The 16,930-nt window shown below is 41.9% G+C and overlaps 5 protein-coding genes across 6 annotated transcripts; 1 reads left to right on the top strand and 4 right to left on the bottom strand.

Moving 5' to 3' along the window:
• Window positions 1–82: 82 nt before the first annotated feature.
• On the bottom strand, window positions 83–2,289 carry LOC108092585. 2 transcript variants are annotated; one of them, XM_017192231.2, is made up of 5 exons: window positions 1,643–2,289; window positions 680–1,587; window positions 538–619; window positions 328–474; window positions 83–217 (listed from the first exon to the last, which is right to left on the bottom strand). In XM_017192231.2, exons 1-4 carry the CDS (start codon window positions 1,964–1,966, stop codon window positions 328–330), a joined length of 1,461 nt encoding a protein of 486 aa, XP_017047720.1. In that variant the 5' UTR covers window positions 1,967–2,289; the 3' UTR covers window positions 83–217. The 2 variants fall into 2 exon arrangements, with proteins under 2 accessions (XP_017047720.1, XP_017047721.1); XM_017192232.2 differs by having other exon boundaries at window positions 358–474.
• A 144-nt stretch (window positions 2,290–2,433) lies between these two features.
• Window positions 2,434–3,586, bottom strand: LOC108092551 (putative oligosaccharyltransferase complex subunit CG9662). Its single transcript, XM_017192186.2, has 2 exons — window positions 3,327–3,586; window positions 2,434–3,071 (listed from the first exon to the last, which is right to left on the bottom strand). The coding sequence occupies exons 1-2, from the start codon at window positions 3,463–3,465 to the stop codon at window positions 2,761–2,763; spliced, it is 450 nt and encodes a 149-aa protein (XP_017047675.1). The 5' UTR covers window positions 3,466–3,586; the 3' UTR covers window positions 2,434–2,760.
• Window positions 3,587–3,828: 242 nt separating this feature from the next.
• On the top strand, window positions 3,829–5,441 carry LOC108092550 (serine/threonine-protein phosphatase 2A activator). Its single transcript, XM_017192185.1, has 4 exons — window positions 3,829–3,961; window positions 4,019–4,642; window positions 4,702–4,910; window positions 4,976–5,441. The coding sequence occupies exons 1-4, from the start codon at window positions 3,946–3,948 to the stop codon at window positions 5,348–5,350; spliced, it is 1,224 nt and encodes a 407-aa protein (XP_017047674.1). The 5' UTR covers window positions 3,829–3,945; the 3' UTR covers window positions 5,351–5,441.
• Window positions 5,442–14,809: 9,368 nt separating this feature from the next.
• LOC108092340 (kappaPI-actitoxin-Avd3b) lies at window positions 14,810–15,220 on the bottom strand. The gene is made up of 2 exons (XM_017191876.2): window positions 15,086–15,220; window positions 14,810–15,017 (listed from the first exon to the last, which is right to left on the bottom strand). The coding sequence occupies exons 1-2, from the start codon at window positions 15,150–15,152 to the stop codon at window positions 14,848–14,850; spliced, it is 237 nt and encodes a 78-aa protein (XP_017047365.1). The 5' UTR covers window positions 15,153–15,220; the 3' UTR covers window positions 14,810–14,847.
• Window positions 15,221–15,224: 4 nt separating this feature from the next.
• LOC108092339 (BPTI/Kunitz domain-containing protein 4) lies at window positions 15,225–15,681 on the bottom strand. Its single transcript, XM_017191874.1, has 2 exons — window positions 15,577–15,681; window positions 15,225–15,513 (listed from the first exon to the last, which is right to left on the bottom strand). Exons 1-2 carry the CDS (start codon window positions 15,638–15,640, stop codon window positions 15,344–15,346), a joined length of 234 nt encoding a protein of 77 aa, XP_017047363.1. The 5' UTR covers window positions 15,641–15,681; the 3' UTR covers window positions 15,225–15,343.
• Window positions 15,682–16,930: the final 1,249 nt, after the last annotated feature.

Below are 16,930 nucleotides of genomic sequence, written 5' to 3'. Positions count from 1 at the left end.
GATAGATATCGCAACCTTAAGCACAGCTGTTCGGGGCTGCCAACTCTTTGCTCTTAACTGGTCACACTTATTTCCATTCAAATTGAAATTTAAGTTTAAACAGCTTTATTTTTATAATATCACAAGCAAATAAGAATACACAACACTTGATATGTTCACAACAAAGTTATCTCGTCTTGACTGGGAAGGGACAGCAGCGTCAGAGCTATTGAAGGCGCTGGAAAGAAAAATTTTAAATTATTATTTACTTTTGAAATAAAACACTATTTAATATAAGCTCAAATAAATACGTATGGTTATGTTTAGTAAAGCAAGTCTTAATAATACTCAAGCTAGAAAACCGTTTGGTGTCAGTACAATGCTCGAATTGCCGCTTTTTAGAAGTCCCCGGATCAGAGCCAAATCATCAGGTGTCAAGGACCAGCCGGTTAATTGACCCACGGACTGCAGTTCAGGGCAGCAGTCCATTAGTAACTGAAAATTAAGATTTTCATTTATGTCTTAGTTAACAAAAAGGTCTATTAATTATAGGTTTACCTCCACAGACTGTACTGTGAGCTCTGGCGCCAAAGTAAACCAAACATCCTCCAGAACGCTAAAGTTATGCTGCATGAACATACTACAAAATATATGTACATATGCTTAAAACAGTTGTAATGTGTGTTAATCCATTTCCTACCTTATTAGATCCTCGTCCGTAAACTCTACTGTATCCACGGCCAACCGCTTGAGATCCGTGGAGTTGCAGAGGAAGGCCTTCAGTGAACTAGTCAAGATAGAGCTGCTCAGGATCTCCAGGCCCTCCAGCTGCTGAAACTTGGCGTGTCCTTGGCCGTAGGACAGACTATCGATCATATAGCAGTCAAGATCGATCAGCGAAGGACAAAGGCGAGCCAGCTTTCCCAGCTCGAGGTTGCCCAAGCCCTTGATCATCGTGAGATGACGAAGGTTTCTGCCAATTGGTCGTTCCAGCAGAGGAAGTAGCTCGGCCACCACGAACTTGTAGATTTTCAGCTTCCTCAAATTACGCGTGTGAAGAGCCCGGAGGCTTCCAGTCTTCGGGGAGTCCAGATAGAGGTTTTCCAGTCTCGGACAAGTTTGCATGATCACTTGCAAGGTGGCCTCATCTGTGCTCGTATCGTGGATATATTTCAAGCGGCACTTGAACCGATCGTCAATATTGTCATGGATAAACTTTAGGGAGGCTCCGACAAAGGAGTAAGTGGATAGGGTCTCCACTTGGGGACAGTGCTCCAGAATCAAGGCAATGTCCGAGTAGCAGATGTTCTCCTCGCCGGGCATTCCCACATCCACCACAGTCAGTGATTGTGAGCACACGCCCTTGGCCAGGAAATCGATGCCAATCTCGGTGATGTCAGTCTCGCCGGAAATGTCTAGGATCTGCAGGCGAGTGCAGCACTTCCCGATCTCCTCCAGCAACCGATCGTTGGCTATATAGGGCACATACAGCTTGACCAGCTGCTTGCAACGCTTCACGATGTCGTACATGTAGTGCATGTGCTCCTCCTTCACCCAGATTCCCTTGATGTTCAGCACCCGCAGTCCTGCTCCTTGGGCTGCAATCACCTGGAATAGAAAATTAGTTTAGAAGAGGAAGTTAACATTTTATTTCAGGGATTACCTGTAGAATCTTCTCGTAGTAACTAAAGGGGAACACCTCGGTCATCAGAAAAGTGACCCCACAGTTGAGCAGCATCTGCAAGCAGGTGAACCGCATGTTGGCGTCCAGGTAATCCGAGCTGAGGATTACCCTCAGCAGATCCTGGTATATATTCGGGGTGGCTCCCAAGTGGGCCAGATATTCGTTCAGCTCCACCATCACGATGTTGATATCCAGATGCACGTCCGGGGCATATTGGGCGTAACTAATGGTGGAGACCAACAAGTTGGCCAATTCCGCCAGGGCACTGTCGCTCAGCGATCGCACACTGCACTTTTTCGACATTTCTCTGTTTTGGTTTCGCACAAGAAGTAAACAAAATGCGACGCAAATCGCTTAAGAGAAGAGAGTAGGAGAGGATTCGTATTTCTCGAGGTTACATCACTTGGAGAACTGGGAAAAATTGTTTGGATTCTGTGTTGGTTCTGCTCCTTGGTTAAAACGTAGAGTTTTCTCCACTTTTTCTGGTAACTATTTAGCAATTTTCAGTTTAGGATGCGCACATATACGGAGGTACTTTATATTTATAACCAGAAATAGATTCTAAAATTATATAGGCGAAGGAAATCGTCTTTGCTCGCCGCGGGCAAGAAAAGCGATCCAAACGAGCCAACAGCGCGACGTAAACTAAAATGAGAACCATGGGACGCCAAAAAGTTTGTTTTCCCGCGGTTTAATATGCTCACTTTGGCGACACGTTTGAGGACCCCAAAGATGCACAGTGAGGCTTCCAACAATAAAAACTTAAGAACTTTTCATCTAGAGATTGGTACATTTTTTAATACATTTAAATACTTTTACATATAAATATATTGTTTATTTGACATGATTGGAATGGTGAGAAATCAATGGGTTTCCTGAAACTGGATCGTTAAAATTACTTTCAGTGCACAAGGAGGTACTGCATCTGCATATTTTTGTTTACAATATGTAGACCAATTTCATAAACAGTTTTAGGAATGCCTTTGATTATTTTCCTTCCACTTAAAGTGATTTGAGACTGGAAATATTTATGAAAACAGTTGATTTTGCAATATTCTGTTTTTAGAGAGAGTTCCTTGTCCACTTTAGTAGAGATTCTAGGGCTGCAGGTAGCTGGGCAGCTTCATGCGCATAAAAAGCCAGGTGGTGAAGAAGGAGACCAGGATGAAAATGAACCCCATGGCGGTCAGCAACAGGCGGTTGAGGTTCGTCTTTCCCGGAGAGTGCGTTTGATCCATGATGATGAATCCCAGTCCGCCGACTGTGAACAGGAAGCTGCTAGCTAATCCCTCCATGATGTATTGACCGTTCACGCGATAAGGCATAAATGCAACTGGACGCGAGTGCCCATGCTCATCCACAGTGGCTCCCACACTTGGTGGCTCCACAATCACGTCGTAGATGATACCTGCCGAAAAAATAAGCATTATTTAATATGTTTGTGATTTGCAGAATTGGTATGAATTTAGGGTTGGAAAGTGTTTATAAAGTGATTGACTAATAAGTTAAGCCATGTTAAACTATTTTTGTGAACACAGCTGTGTCAAATCTCAGCAGACAAGTTTTTAAAGGTTTTTACTTATTTGCAAATTATACACATATAAAGCTAATTGGGTAATTTAATAATTGAACTGTTATTAAGTAATTTTTTTAAATAACCTACCTCCTGTCACCAGAAAATAGGAAAACAAAATTACACTGAATACAGCCATTGGCGAAGGCATTGGAATGCTAAATCTCCGTACTTTGATGTTTGGTGGCACCAGGATATGAAAGGGCAGGTTGTACAGTGTCTCGATCATGATTAGTAAATAGTTAAAAGCTTGATTTTTCAAAGGAATGTGTTATTTTCTATTTCCGTGGCGGTGTCGCTTAATTTTGCCGGCGTAGGCGTAGTTTGTTGTCATGTATCGGATAGGGATGGTAAGCTGGAAAAGAATACGATAGACCGTGCTTAAATAGCGCAACTCCACTACCCACCACACATCCAAAATTATACCTTTATAATTTTTCCTAGATATGTACATGAATTAATTTTTGGTGACCTTATTATTACACCAATAAGAAATTCTATCAGTCTTTTGGCCGCAAATATAGCATACGTGGTGAAAGCACCACAAGTGTCTTTTGTAAACGGTCACACTTAGTGATGCCACTATTGAGTACTCGTTTGTATCTTCATCCCTCATCGAACTCTACAGAAAAGAAGAAGATGCAGCCAAAATAACAAACAAAACGAACAAAATAACTTAAAATTCAAGTGAAATAACAATTATACAAGCATGGCAGATGCAGCAGGTAATGGTTATTGAATTGACAAGGAATTCCAAAGAGATTGATAAACGCTTGCTTCAGGTAAACTGCCGCCGATTGCGAAGAGGGTGCAGAATCTAGGCGATTTAGGAGCTTGGCAAAGATCTCGCGCCTACCACGACTTGATTGGCTACATAAATGGCACCAGCTCGGCGATCCAGGGGATCAAGACCACGGACGAGGTGTACGAGTCGGAAATGCTGAAGAAACTGGTGGGTCTCTTCGACTCCTTAGAAAGGTTGGTGGAGCAGCATCCTCCATTGGAGCAACCTCAGCGGTTTGGCAACAAGTCCTACAGGGATTGGGCCCAGGAAATGAGGGAACAGCTGCCGGAACTACTGGAGCAGTTGGTGCCCGCCGAAAAGAAAAGGTATCTGGGTGAACTGGAACAGTACTTGATGGAGTCCTTTGGCAACGCCACCAGGATTGATTACGGAACCGGTCACGAGTTGTCCTTCCTATTCTTCCTGTGCTCGCTCTTCAAGGCCGAGATCCTGCAGGAACAGGACATTGTCAGTGCCGCCTTGAGGCTCTTCAATCGATATTTGGAGTTCGTGAGGCAGCTGCAACGCACCTACAACATGGAACCCGCTGGTAGCCAAGGAGTCTGGTCCCTGGATGACTTTCAGTTTGTGCCCTTTATCTGGGGTAGTGCACAGCTAGCTGGTGAGTCATGCACTTACTTTCCCTAGAGACTCTCCTCCTACAATATGTCCTCCTTTCAGTCAAAAGCCCGTTTGATCCCTCCAAGTTCGTGGACGAACAGATCATAAGTGACTACAAGGATCAGTTTATGTTCATCAGCTGCATCGACTACATCTGCAAGGTGAAGACTGGACATTTCGGCGAACACTCCAATCAACTGTGGAGCATCACGGATGTGCCATCATGGGTTAAGATTAATGCAGGACTGGTGAAAATGTACCAGAAGGAGGCAAGAACATTCTCAAAGTGGAAATATGAAAAATGTATAACTATCTTTTCGGCTACCTCCCACAGATACTGTCCAAGTTTCCTGTGATCCAGCACGTCTACTTCGGGGAACTGATGGCCTTCGAGACCGTCTCCCCCGGCACAACAATCTCTAATGCCCGACTGGGTCATGTGGCTCCGCCGCCCTCCAAACGCATCTGCATTGGGACTCCCACTCTGGTGCCACCGGTTCCCGTCGCCGTGACTCAACCTCCGCCCGCCGAGTCCCTGAACACCGATTTAAATGTGGGCGACTCGAGCAGTGAGAGCAGCGACAGCAGCGTGGTGCTGCGTCCATCGACTTCGTCCGTTTCTCTGGTGGCCACTGCCGAAGGATCCGGAGACAAGCCCAATGTTCCAGCGACCGGTGGGGAGGTCACCAAGGAACGGGCGGCAGAGTAGAGGAGAAAAGCGATGACCTAACCTGTGTTACAAATTTCTTATTAATAGCGTTGACCCTCGGTCCAGTAAAAATTGTTTACACAAGTACAAATGCAATGTTTTTTCAAATGTTAAAACATTTATGGGGCTAATGTTTCTCTTCGTTTTCAGCTGTTTTCTGTAGTAGTCTTTAAAGACTTTTCCCGTGTTTTCATGGCGAATTCTCTTTACTCCATTTAATCCTAATTTTTCATCCCCAAATTACCAAAACAAAAATGTAAATCTTAAGCCGAATTTGATGGAAACAAATGTACATTATCCCCGACCACCTTTCACCATTTCAGCCAGGACAAACAAATCTGGAGAGGAAAGCGAGAAGAAAAAAAATAAACAAAATCAATATGGCAAATGAGGCATGCAAATAGATGAACTTAAGCAACATGAACTTTTGCGGAGAGAACAGCTTAAAATAAGAGGAAATTAGAGCAGAGTAAGAAGGAAGTAGGAAGGTGGCAAAATGTAAAACAAAAACTTTTGTGGGGTCCCCCTGAAAGCATAATCATTTATTTTCGACACATCATTTATCAAACCGTGCGGCAGGAGCCAGCCTGCCACGCCTCCTGTTTCGTCACTTAAAAACTTCCTCCTGCATAGTTTGTGTTTTTTTCTTATTTTTAGAGCTAAACAGGAGAGGCAGCGCGCATGCATTAAAACTTTGCCGACGCATTTTGATTGAAGACTTTGAAAAACATGAAAATGTTTGCTTTTCTTCCTTTGTTTCGGTGCAAAAAGTAGCGAAGAGCGACCAAAGTTGGGTCATGTTCATCAATTTGACCCCGCCCACACTCCACACTCCTCTTTTCGAGATTGAAACCGTTCTGGGCTCAGTTTCAGTTTCAGTTTCGGTGTCGGTTTTGTGTTTTTGCAAATTGAATGAAATTTGCGGGCGAGCTGTCAGCAGGCGTTCGAACAAGGACCAAACATGATTGAAGGGCGGCCAAGGCGGCTTTGAGGTGCCTGATGGATGGGTGGCCGGGGGGACGGACCTCCGAACTTGTAAATGTGACTCGCAGAGGTTTAAACCGGGATTTCGGTGTCTCTGACCTTTGGCCCGAACTGTTGCCTGGGAAATTCCGGGAAATCAGGGGTCACTTTGGTATTAAATTCTGCTTTATTGCCTTTATTATTAGAAATTAATGGCGTGGAAGAGAGGCTCTCAATAATATTTATGGTTATTAATGTATACGAATTTTAAAGCCATTTTTTTAGAAATAATAATTTCAAATAATGGTTTAAAAACCCGAAACTCCTACTACTTTGAGGTCCGCTCTCAGTTTAATTTGCCCAGCTCTTGGCCAACTAATTACGTGAGCTGCCCACCCACCTCGCCTTCTTGCAAAGAATGCAATTTGCACAAGTTTGGGATTTCGCCTGGAAGTCAAGGAGTGGCAGCGGAAGCCGCACAGGACTAAAGGGATCCTGCGAGTGGCTCTCAAACTGCAGCCAATACACATAACTGGCACAAAGTTGTCGCAAAAACTTCAAGCCGCTCAAACGGAGACTAAAAACGGACTCCGGCAACTTTGACGTGTGCTGGGTGAAAATTAGTTATTGTCTATCAAGGCTCCCTGGCAAAGTCACTTGAAAAATATCTCTATTATAAATCGAGCTACAACTAAAAAGCTTTTACCTGAAAATCAAAGTTGCTAATTGGCTTGTGTGTTTTATTTTAAAATATTTTCATAATAAATAAAATGTTAAGAAACTATGATTTGTCGCTTATTCCCCCCTATTTTTCTGAGTGCCAAGGAGTGGGCGGAAAATTCTTTGTTGCACCATCTTGGTGAGGTAAAGTTCTTGATCAACTTTCGTGTTTTCCTGGCCAAGAGTCGACCGGACAGGGCGGAGTTCAACTTGGCAACTTTGAAGGCGACATTGACCAGGGTCCGCACAAGAACAACAACTCCCCCGTTTTCCATCACGTGCTTGGAGCCCAAGATTTACCCACTCCCATTTTAAGTTGGGCGCAAATATGCGAGTGGCTTTTGGGTTTCTCCGCTTCTGGTTCTTCGGGTTGCACAATGTTTTCCTTCTGTTTTGTGACTCCATTCACCATTTGTGTGTTTAACCAGCTGACGCCAAACAGCACCCACGCAGCCCACTCTTACTCCCTTTATCCCTGACAAGGACCTGCCCCCAGAACGAACACAAGCCGAAATAATGAATACCAACAAGTTTATGGGGCCCTAACCAGGTGTTTGAACTAGTTGGTATCCTCTGCAGGCTTTAAACTGATATAAACTTGATATGCACTGAACATGAACTTATTTCACCAAGTAACGAAGGAATAACTTTGGTAAGGCACAGATTTTGTATACAGTAAGAATCATATTACAGAATATAATCCTTTTAAAAATCTGAATCCCCAAAGAACCCATCATACCCTGGTTGCCCATTCGCCTTGTGCTAAAACGGATAACCCAAGAGTTAAACGTCCCTAAGCTGAACGCATTGTTGGTGCAGAAGTGACCAGGAGGAGATGGGCTCCCGAGTTGGAAGCCTGCTGTGTGTAGTCCCATGTGCTGGGAAACCATCGACAGGAAAAAAGAGGGTGGCAGAGGCATATGCATTTTCCAGTTTTTCATCGAGGGACAAAGACAGAAGGCGATTGAAAAACAGATCTGTGAATTATGTTTTGGCTGCCGTTGTTTTCGTTGGATAATTCTGCAAAGTTGCCTTCAGATAGTTGAACTTAAACCATAAAATTGGAAAACTCTGACATGAGCAGGAATCCAAAAGTCGACCGTCAGTTAATGGAAACTTTGAAGTGTTCAATACCAAACGTTTTGAGATGTGCCACTGATAATGCAATACGTTCCCCAAAATCCCTTTGCTAGGACCAAACACTGCTCCTTCTTAAGGTCAAGCAAGGATTGAGCGGCTTTAAGTGACTGAAATTGGCAGCACAGCCACTTTAACAATTATTCCAGCTCCTCCCCGTTTCTAACCACTTGAGAGCCATCCTTAATACTGTTGGAATTACAAGGATTAGCGCTAATTTCCAGCTACCAACTGCGGCTCCCTGGGAGCCCTTAACCCCTGTTCTCCCCCCAGTTCGCTTAACCCGCCAAGTCATCAAAGGTTACAAATCACTGGCAGCTTCGCCCAACTTAAAATATTAGCTCGAATGGTTTGAGGAAAACTTCGTCATGCAAACATGACTTGGCAGGCTCCAGGCATCAGAGGGGCGGCTGTGTGGATGGTGGGCGTGGTCGCTGTGGGAAATTCAGGAGCGGCGGATGCGAACGCATCTGAGATGTGCGCTGAAAATCGCAGCTTCTTCTTCCACCTTGGGGCTTTTTATTTCAGACGCTTTTCTTGCTGCTGCTGCCGGTTTTCCTGTTTGGGAATAGACAGCTGCAATGCAATCCATCCAGAGTCGTGTTGAATTTTTCATTTTAAATCTGTCCCCCAACAAATCACTTATATGAAATGGCATTGGGTGTGAAATATTCTCCTAAATGTTCATTTTAAATTTAATAAATTGAAAAATTAAAATAACAAGCCGTTTTCATTATAGTAATTATTTAAAACCATTTAAAATATATTTATCAGTTAATTCCAATACGTTTTCAAACCCTTTTCAATATACAACCTGCTTACGCCCCATAATCCCACTAAACTCCCTCTTAACCCTTGTCAATCCTCTGGCTTTCTCCGTGGCTCCAAGAGATTACATCCTATTGATGTGTGTGTTGGCCGCTGGCCAAAACGTGGGTAAATCCTCGCAAGTCCTGCGTCCTTCGTTTTATTCTCCTCCAAATGGCTGGCCATAAAAAAGGGCGCGTGTGCGTAGTTTTTTCCTTTGTTTTACCTTCCGAGTGTTTGTTTTTAATAACTTTTGCAATTTCTTTATGTGCTCTACGTGCGTGTCCTTAGGGCCTCGTCCTTACGACCTGGTCAGGTGCTTTCCTAATTAATTAGGCCACAAAGTGTCTTGAAAAAAGGCCCAGTACTTTGGCCTTAAAACAAGATCAATTAGAGTAAACTTTAAAGCTGTTTACCAAGCTTAATTATATATAATATTATAAAATTATTCTTAACATCAGTTATTCTCCAAGAGTTTACATTTACATTAGCTGACAAAAGCTGCAATATTATCTGCATAGGAGATTCAGTTCTATTTTCTATCACCCGTTATGCAGAAAAATCCTTCTTTGGGGTCACATTTTCCCCAATTTTTGGCACCAGTGAACTCGAAAAATTCGGAAACCACAGCAGTCCCTTTAGCGGATCTGAATGTGTTGACAGTTTTATGTGTGTGACTTCGCTTTCTTGGATTTTTTGTTTCGGCATAGTTTTGTTTTCGAACTTTTTTGTCGGATGCCTGATGCCCACAGCGAAATATGCTGTCTTGCTCGAAGGCCCCGAACGGCATTCAAATGCACAATTGTTGTCGCCTCGGCGGCGTTTGGACTTCCTTTTCGTCCCGGCTCCCCATTATCCCGATCCTTCCTCCACAACAGCTTGTGTGTGCACTTTGTTGTCCTTGTTTTCGGTGCTGTAGACTGTGGGAGTATGTTGGTGTACTTGGAAAAATTAAAGTTGAATCAGAAAGGAATAATGGATTATTGAGAATTCATTTACTGTATTGTCGAAATTTTTACACACACTGCAGATATAATTTTACCCAAATAAACTTTAGATGTTTTAAGTAAGTAAATGATACAAAAGTCTTTTTAAAGAAGAAAAGGTTAGGATTAATTCCTTTCTCTGAGTACATTCTACTTGATTTTTTTTTTGGGTAGGATCCCAGATCGCTGTTTTTATCCAAGTGCATGCTAAACATCCGGTGGAAGCTCCTGATTCCGCCGTGGATGCTTTCTCCCTTCTCCTTTCTGCTTTCTCCCTTCCGTTGAGCTGCTTGATACTCCTGTCGTCGCTGCTTTTTGGGCGTGCTCCTGTCGCTCAGCTTCCGCTCGAATAGAGTGAAAAATAGCATTTTAGTGGGCACAGTTCGCCAGGGGGCAACCTGCTCGTGCTTCCTCCTTCAGTTTTCCCTCTCCCTTATCCTTTTTCCCTTTTCCCCTTTCTCCGATTGACAATACACAGGAAGCGGAGAAGGGGAGCTCTCTCCCAAAATAGAAGCCATCTTGATCTGAGCTGTCAGCCGTTAAAGGCTCGCCATTTCATCCAGAGCCATCTCGCTCTAACCAAATTAAATAGTACAATTTACCATGTGTCTGAGTGCATGCGTATGTGTGAGTTTAGTAATTGCAAAAGTTGCTCCGAAGTTTGTCAGTTATAAAGGGAATTCATAGGGACACTACACTGCGTATATGCAGTCTACACTGAGGGAAATAGAGTGCTGGTGCCAAAAATTCCCTTCAATAAATCAAATAAATAAGATAATGTTTAACCATACTAAAAACGACGATAAAAGAATGCATATGGAATCTTATAATATGTTTTTCTAAATTATTAGCTTTAAAAATACATTTATTTCTCTCTGCAAGTGGAGCTGCATTTCTGTGTTATTTTTTATGCGTTGACTGTGCAAAGAAAAGTGCAGAAATTGCAAACGACTTAAATAAGCAAACAGAAGCGAAAAGCACACACACACACACACACACAGATGCAGGAGCTGACATACCCACACACATGCAAATACACCGCGCACGAAGGAGGAACCTTTACGACCTCCCCTCTTCTTAAAAAACACATTTTTCGCGCTTTGCTACTTAAATAAACTACTTTTTACTGCTGACTGAATTTTACAGCCTTTGTTGTTGTTTTTGGCCGTACGTTTTTAGTGATACTTTTATGTTTTGGCATAATTTGCCGCATTGTTGTTTCGCTTTTTATGATGTTGAGTATTACTCTTAGATGGCAACCCTGTACTTTTAGACTAGCAAAAGGCGCAACTAATTTTTATCACAAAGAAGAGAAGCGAAGTGTGAAATGCCTCAAAACTTTTTAGTAAAAATTCCTCATATGACACTTAAATTAAATTAAAATTCTCCTATTCTAGCCTCATTTGAATTGCTTATAGCTGGGATCATGTGCCACTTTAATTTCAGAAGTTTCACAGATAAAAGACAATTGAGCCGGCCACCACATTTTTGCTGTCAACTTTTACAAAATGTTGCGCTTCGAAAAAAGCGACAAATCAAAGTGCACTTGAATGAATTTTTCATTGTTTTTGCCATCGGAACAAGCTGGAACTTTAAACTGTCCCCCCGGTGGACATCTAATCAGTCAAAGAGTTGGTCCAACTTGGTCCACTGCACTCGCACAGTCGCCGCCTGCAATTGTAACTTTGTGCCCGGAGTTTCCTCCGATTGCGTAACTTTACAAGGCTGGTAAAAAGCCAACGAACTGGCGGCATTCCAACTCGACTTCCAACTGCGTTTGACAGTCGTTTGAAGCTGAAAGGCCGAGGCTGGCAAACAATTTCCATACTTGGCCAGGACAAACGGAAAAAGGAGCAGCGTGATTGGGCTTTGGCTCTGAAATGGAGAATGTTTATATAATGAAGAAGGCATAACTTTCAAGCGGGTGAAGCTTAGGTTCATCCAAAATTATGAACCCTTTAAGGCTTCCACAAAACTACAAATCAAGTTCATGGTCTAGTAGTGATAAGCCATTTGTTTGATACACGCCTTGCTCAACATGTCGTATACGTAATGTTTGACATTCATGTTTCAACGTTTGCTACAAAGCTCTCTTGGTGTGGGAACAAATTTCATTACTTATTCTATACATTTACTGGAGGAGATAGTGTCTAAAATCGTAATCCCTTTCGACTGGTTTTAGCCCTTCGAAAAGCGATTCAAGCACTCGTAATTAAGCTGCCACCACTTTCATCGCCTCGCCTGCGAATCGAAAACCCCAAAAGCGCAAGCGACACTTGCGGTTTGCCCATTAAGCGCAGGCATCCGGGAAAGCGGGGAAGGGCGGAGGAAAAGCGGGGGAAGGGCGGGTGGAAAGGGCGAGAAAAGCGGGAAAATTAGAGGGGATGGAGCAGCTTTCACTGTTCCCCCGCGCTCTTAATTGGAATGCACTTGAAGAGCTCCTGCAACTGAAACGGCGAGTGCTGCAGTTAAATCCACCCGCCGGCGAATCGGTTGCCGATTTTATTACCTTCACCCCAGAGGGCCAATTACCAATCTTACCAAAGATCGGAATTACCACAATGCAAGGAGATGAAGTCGGGGAAAACCACTTGCCATAATCCTTTTCAATCAACCGTTGCGAATCAGACAGTCCCGAAACTCGATTCGCATTCCATTTGATTTCGTATTTATATTCAATTTATTCTAGATATTTGCTGCTCGGTGCAGCATTTTCCACTTCGATTTGCTTTGCTTTGGCTTGCCTTGCGCTTTTTGGCCTTTGCCAAAGGGAAAAGATGAAATCAGGCAAAAATTGTGCATTTCTATTTTTGTTTTGTGCCAAATTGAATTGAGTTCGATCGGGGAACTGCAGAGCAGCTCCAGCTCCACAGATTTCGGAGAGATTTTCCCCGACTTGAATTCCTGAATGCCGAAGCGCTAATGTAACGTAACGGAGGAAATTGCCGCATTCTGATCCCATAATTTATGGTCCAGCCCGAGGCGCTGCGGCTTAACCAGCCCACAGTCGTTTTAAAAATCGCTTAGCGTTTTGGCACAAATGAAACATCAAAGATTTACGAGCCATGATTAAGGCGTTTTGCGGCCCCAACAACAAAGCGGCAAAAACAAAGGCCGCAGCGCAAGGCTTTCTGCCCAAAAGGACTCCTCTCGAGAGGAGTGCAAGTGTTTCTGGGCAAAGTGTTGAGCTGAAAGTGAAATTCCCCCTTTTATTTATTGAATGTGTAAAGCAGCGGGGAAACTCGCCGGCTTTATCCGCAAGGGACTCCACTTTTCAGCCTGTCAGTGGCTGAAAGTGCCCCGCAATCCAGGACGCTGTGAGTAATTGTTTGGTTTAATTGCCGGGTGGTAAATGCACGGAAAATAAAATGTCTTTGGCGGTTGCTTTCCTTGGTTTTTTACTTTCGATGAAACCCACATGATTGATTAAAATGTTAAAGTCAGTTAAAGGGAAGCCAATATGCACATAGTTTTACAGAAAAGAGCATAGTTTGCTCTTTTTTTCTTGAAAGAATTACAAAAATTAAGCACTTTTTCATAACTTATATTATCATATGGACACAAATGTAATTATTTTGTCATTAACATGAGCTTAGTGAACTCACATTCTCGCCAGGAGCCATTCTTCATGGCTCTTCTTAATTAAGCTGGCCGAGGATTTTTCCGAACAGACTCCAGGCCTCCAATCCAGTCGAAATCTGTGCCTTTCGGGACTTGGGAACCCAATTAAGAGCCGCTTATTGCGGGGAAACACCAGAGTCGATCCCTCGGCTGATAGCGGACAATTTGTGCGGCATCTCTGGGGGATTCCCACTGGTGTTTTTCCCTTTTAACTCCTGGGCCATTTGCATTTTTGTTTATTTGCGGCGCCAATCCTTTGGAGGCTTATAGTTTCTAATTGTTTCGCGTCGGAGCCCCGCCGCTGTTTTTGCTATTTTCGGACCGATTTCGATTGCGTTATCCCTGCTCCGCACTGCTTTAAATTGCTCGGGGTTCGCGCTACCGATTTTTCCATGTAGTCTTGTTTGTGCGCAATTTGCATTTTGGGAAATGACGGGAAATTGCGCGCTGCGAAGCGTGTGAATAATGTGTGAGCTTACCGAGCTTACTCGCTCCCAAAATCCGGAGACTGCCACTCGGGTGCCGTTCCAAAATGATTTGTAGGCATCCTAATCTAATTAATGCAGTCGCCTTTAAAGCTCCAAAACAGCAGCAGTACACTCGACAAAAATTAAAAGCTTAAAATAATAAAAATGTGGACAAAATGTAACAACCATGGGACAATGGGAAACGTATAAGAAACGTATGTATTTCAATTTATATAGTTCTAAAATAAAAATAAAATCACAATTTTTTAATTTAAAAACTGTCCACATTTTCGTTTTAAACATTTTTTTTTCTCTGTTTTACAGTAAATCCAGACTGGACTCAAAAAAAATCACATTTGCGCCCCATTGCTAATTGTCTACCAAGTTTTTATTCCCTTCGTCCTGCTTTTATTTCCTCCACTCCTCATTTTTGTTGTTATTCAGCCATTTCGCGCACTTGTCGTCGGCTATGTCATTATGCTTTCATGGCTTTAGTTTTGCCTAAGTTTTCAAAAAATAAAATATGAATACAAAAAGGGGCAAAGGGTAAGGAGCTTGGGTTAACAGGAGCGAAGTTGTGGATGTCTTAACGACATGCTGGGAAATAGGAAAAGTTGTGCTGAACCATTTAAATTTCTTTTCGCTGATTGCTAAAGTATTAAAAATAACAATTTTCTTAAACTCCCAAGACATTAAATTATTATCCGAGATCGCTCCTTATTTCTAGTGTATGGTATGCCAAAAAATGAAACACATAATTACAATTCTCAAGGAAACTTTTTAATGACCTATAATATTACTCCTTGCACATATCTTCACACTCCTTTATTGTGTTGTAAGTTGTGCCACCAGTTTCACATCCACCATAAGACCTTCTAGCACATTTGTTATTCCGCACGGTATAACCGATTCGCCAGTGTAGGGCATTACAAGCCCCGACGCTATACACCTCATCATCGCAAATTGCTAAATGCACAAGTAATTGGTTTTAATACTAAAATTATTTAAATGAAAAAGGTTCCCAAAATACTTACAGTTCTTTAGAGCTGCGCGACAAGTATAAACGAAACAAATTAGGCAGACAATTAAAAAAAGTTGCATAGCTCTATTTATCTGAACTTGGACACAAATCTTATTCTTTTGACTTGAACTGAACAACTAAAAAGCCAGAACTTTTCGCTTATAATATTGTTTAATACCTGTTACTAATCGAGTTATACAAGGTACATAAATAATGTAGGACTTATTAAATATCTCTTCAGTTTTTTCCTGTATGTTTATAACTTATAGCATTACACCTTGCATTTGGCTACACAGCTCTTCAGGCTCCTGAAAAAAGTTCCTTCGGCGGAACATCCAGAAATGTAAACGAATTTACATTTGTTTTCAGATGGCATGTAAACAATTCTCGGCATTAACATTTTACAATAACCGATGCCTCGAAATTTAACTTTGCAGATTGCTGAATAAGGGGTTATTTAAATTAGATTATTGTTTTCTGGTTGCTTTATTTTAGAACACTTACGATTAAGAGTCAAAGCACAAGTGAATACACACAACAGTAGAAAAACGGTGGAGAAGCGTTGCATTTTTAATTTTTTGGAGTCGTAAATTAAAACCGATTGCTTTGACTGACAAAGAGCGACTGACTGTAAAAATTTGCCGGTTTTATAGAATATCTTTTTGGGTTCATTACTAATAATAGAGTTCAACAGTATATTGTATTTGTTCTAATTTATATTGCACCAAACACAAAACACTTGTTTAAATTTTTTGCTGGGAATTTTTATTGTGTTTGTTATATTTAAATTATATTAAACCTAACAATTTGGTTTGCATTCATCTTTTTAAACAAATGTTTGATTGTCTACACCTGCTTTATTTTTTTTCGAAAAGTAAATTATTTGTAAATTGATTGTATTCTTTTAATTTTCTTTTTTTTTTTCAATTTGGGGGAAGGGAATCCAAGAGAATTCCAAGTGGATTTCCCATACCTCTTCGATGGAAATCGAACATTTGATACGCAATTCCAATAAACAGATGATAAAAACACTTAACCCCCGACAGCCGCCAACCCGCCGGCCCAGATGAAGCTCCATTTAACCCTCGACAACCAGGTGATTGTCTTTTTCGAGTCCCAGGGCAATATTGCGAAAGCTTTGTGCAAATTTTCTCATATTTCGTTGGTAAGTCCTCCTCAAGGGCAAGTCAAGACGAGGGCAAATGGTACAAAGCAAAAATAAATATGCTAAAGGGGAGAATTTCCCGAAGAAAATACATTCTTATTTGTTGTGTACCTACTTTTTTTGTCTTCTGGGCCCAGTAATTGTTATTTGATACACATAAAGACCAAAAAGTTGTGTTATTACGCTCTTGGCATATTTGCAAAGGATACAAATTCCAAACGGAAAACTTAAAAAGGCAACCGATACGTATCCATGCAAATTGTCCATGAATGTTTTCTATTAAAGCCAAGTCCGGGCAATAAGCGAAATTCAATTAAAAACTTCAAAAGCCGCCTAACAGTTCCCAACTGCAATTAGATGAGAGGCAGCACACACAGAAATCCTGGCTGCAACACTGAGAACCAGATACAAATGCAATATATACAGATACGCAGCTGAGATACAAAAACTTTGCTTTGGCAAAGTTTTAGCTGTTATGTAACAAAACGCAGCCGAAGGCTGCAGAACTGCAATTTTTAAGCCCTTCTCTTCTGGGCAACATTCAAAAAACGGAAATTCAATAGCTACACATTTTTCGGGAGATATATTTTAGATTTCCACTGTTAGGAGCTCAACTTTGCATTAATATCTTCTAGAGCTGTGCAAAAGACTACAACTTTTTCTCTACTCAAAAGTTACAAACAGATATAACTT

The sequence above is a fragment of the Drosophila ficusphila genome, unplaced genomic scaffold, assembly GCF_018152265.1.
Source record: "Drosophila ficusphila isolate 14025-0441.05 unplaced genomic scaffold, ASM1815226v1 contig_412, whole genome shotgun sequence".
Classification (NCBI taxonomy): Eukaryota; Metazoa; Arthropoda; class Insecta; order Diptera; family Drosophilidae; genus Drosophila; species Drosophila ficusphila.
Note: the sequence above shows the minus strand (reverse complement) of the source record. Positions and strands in the feature narration are given on the sequence as shown.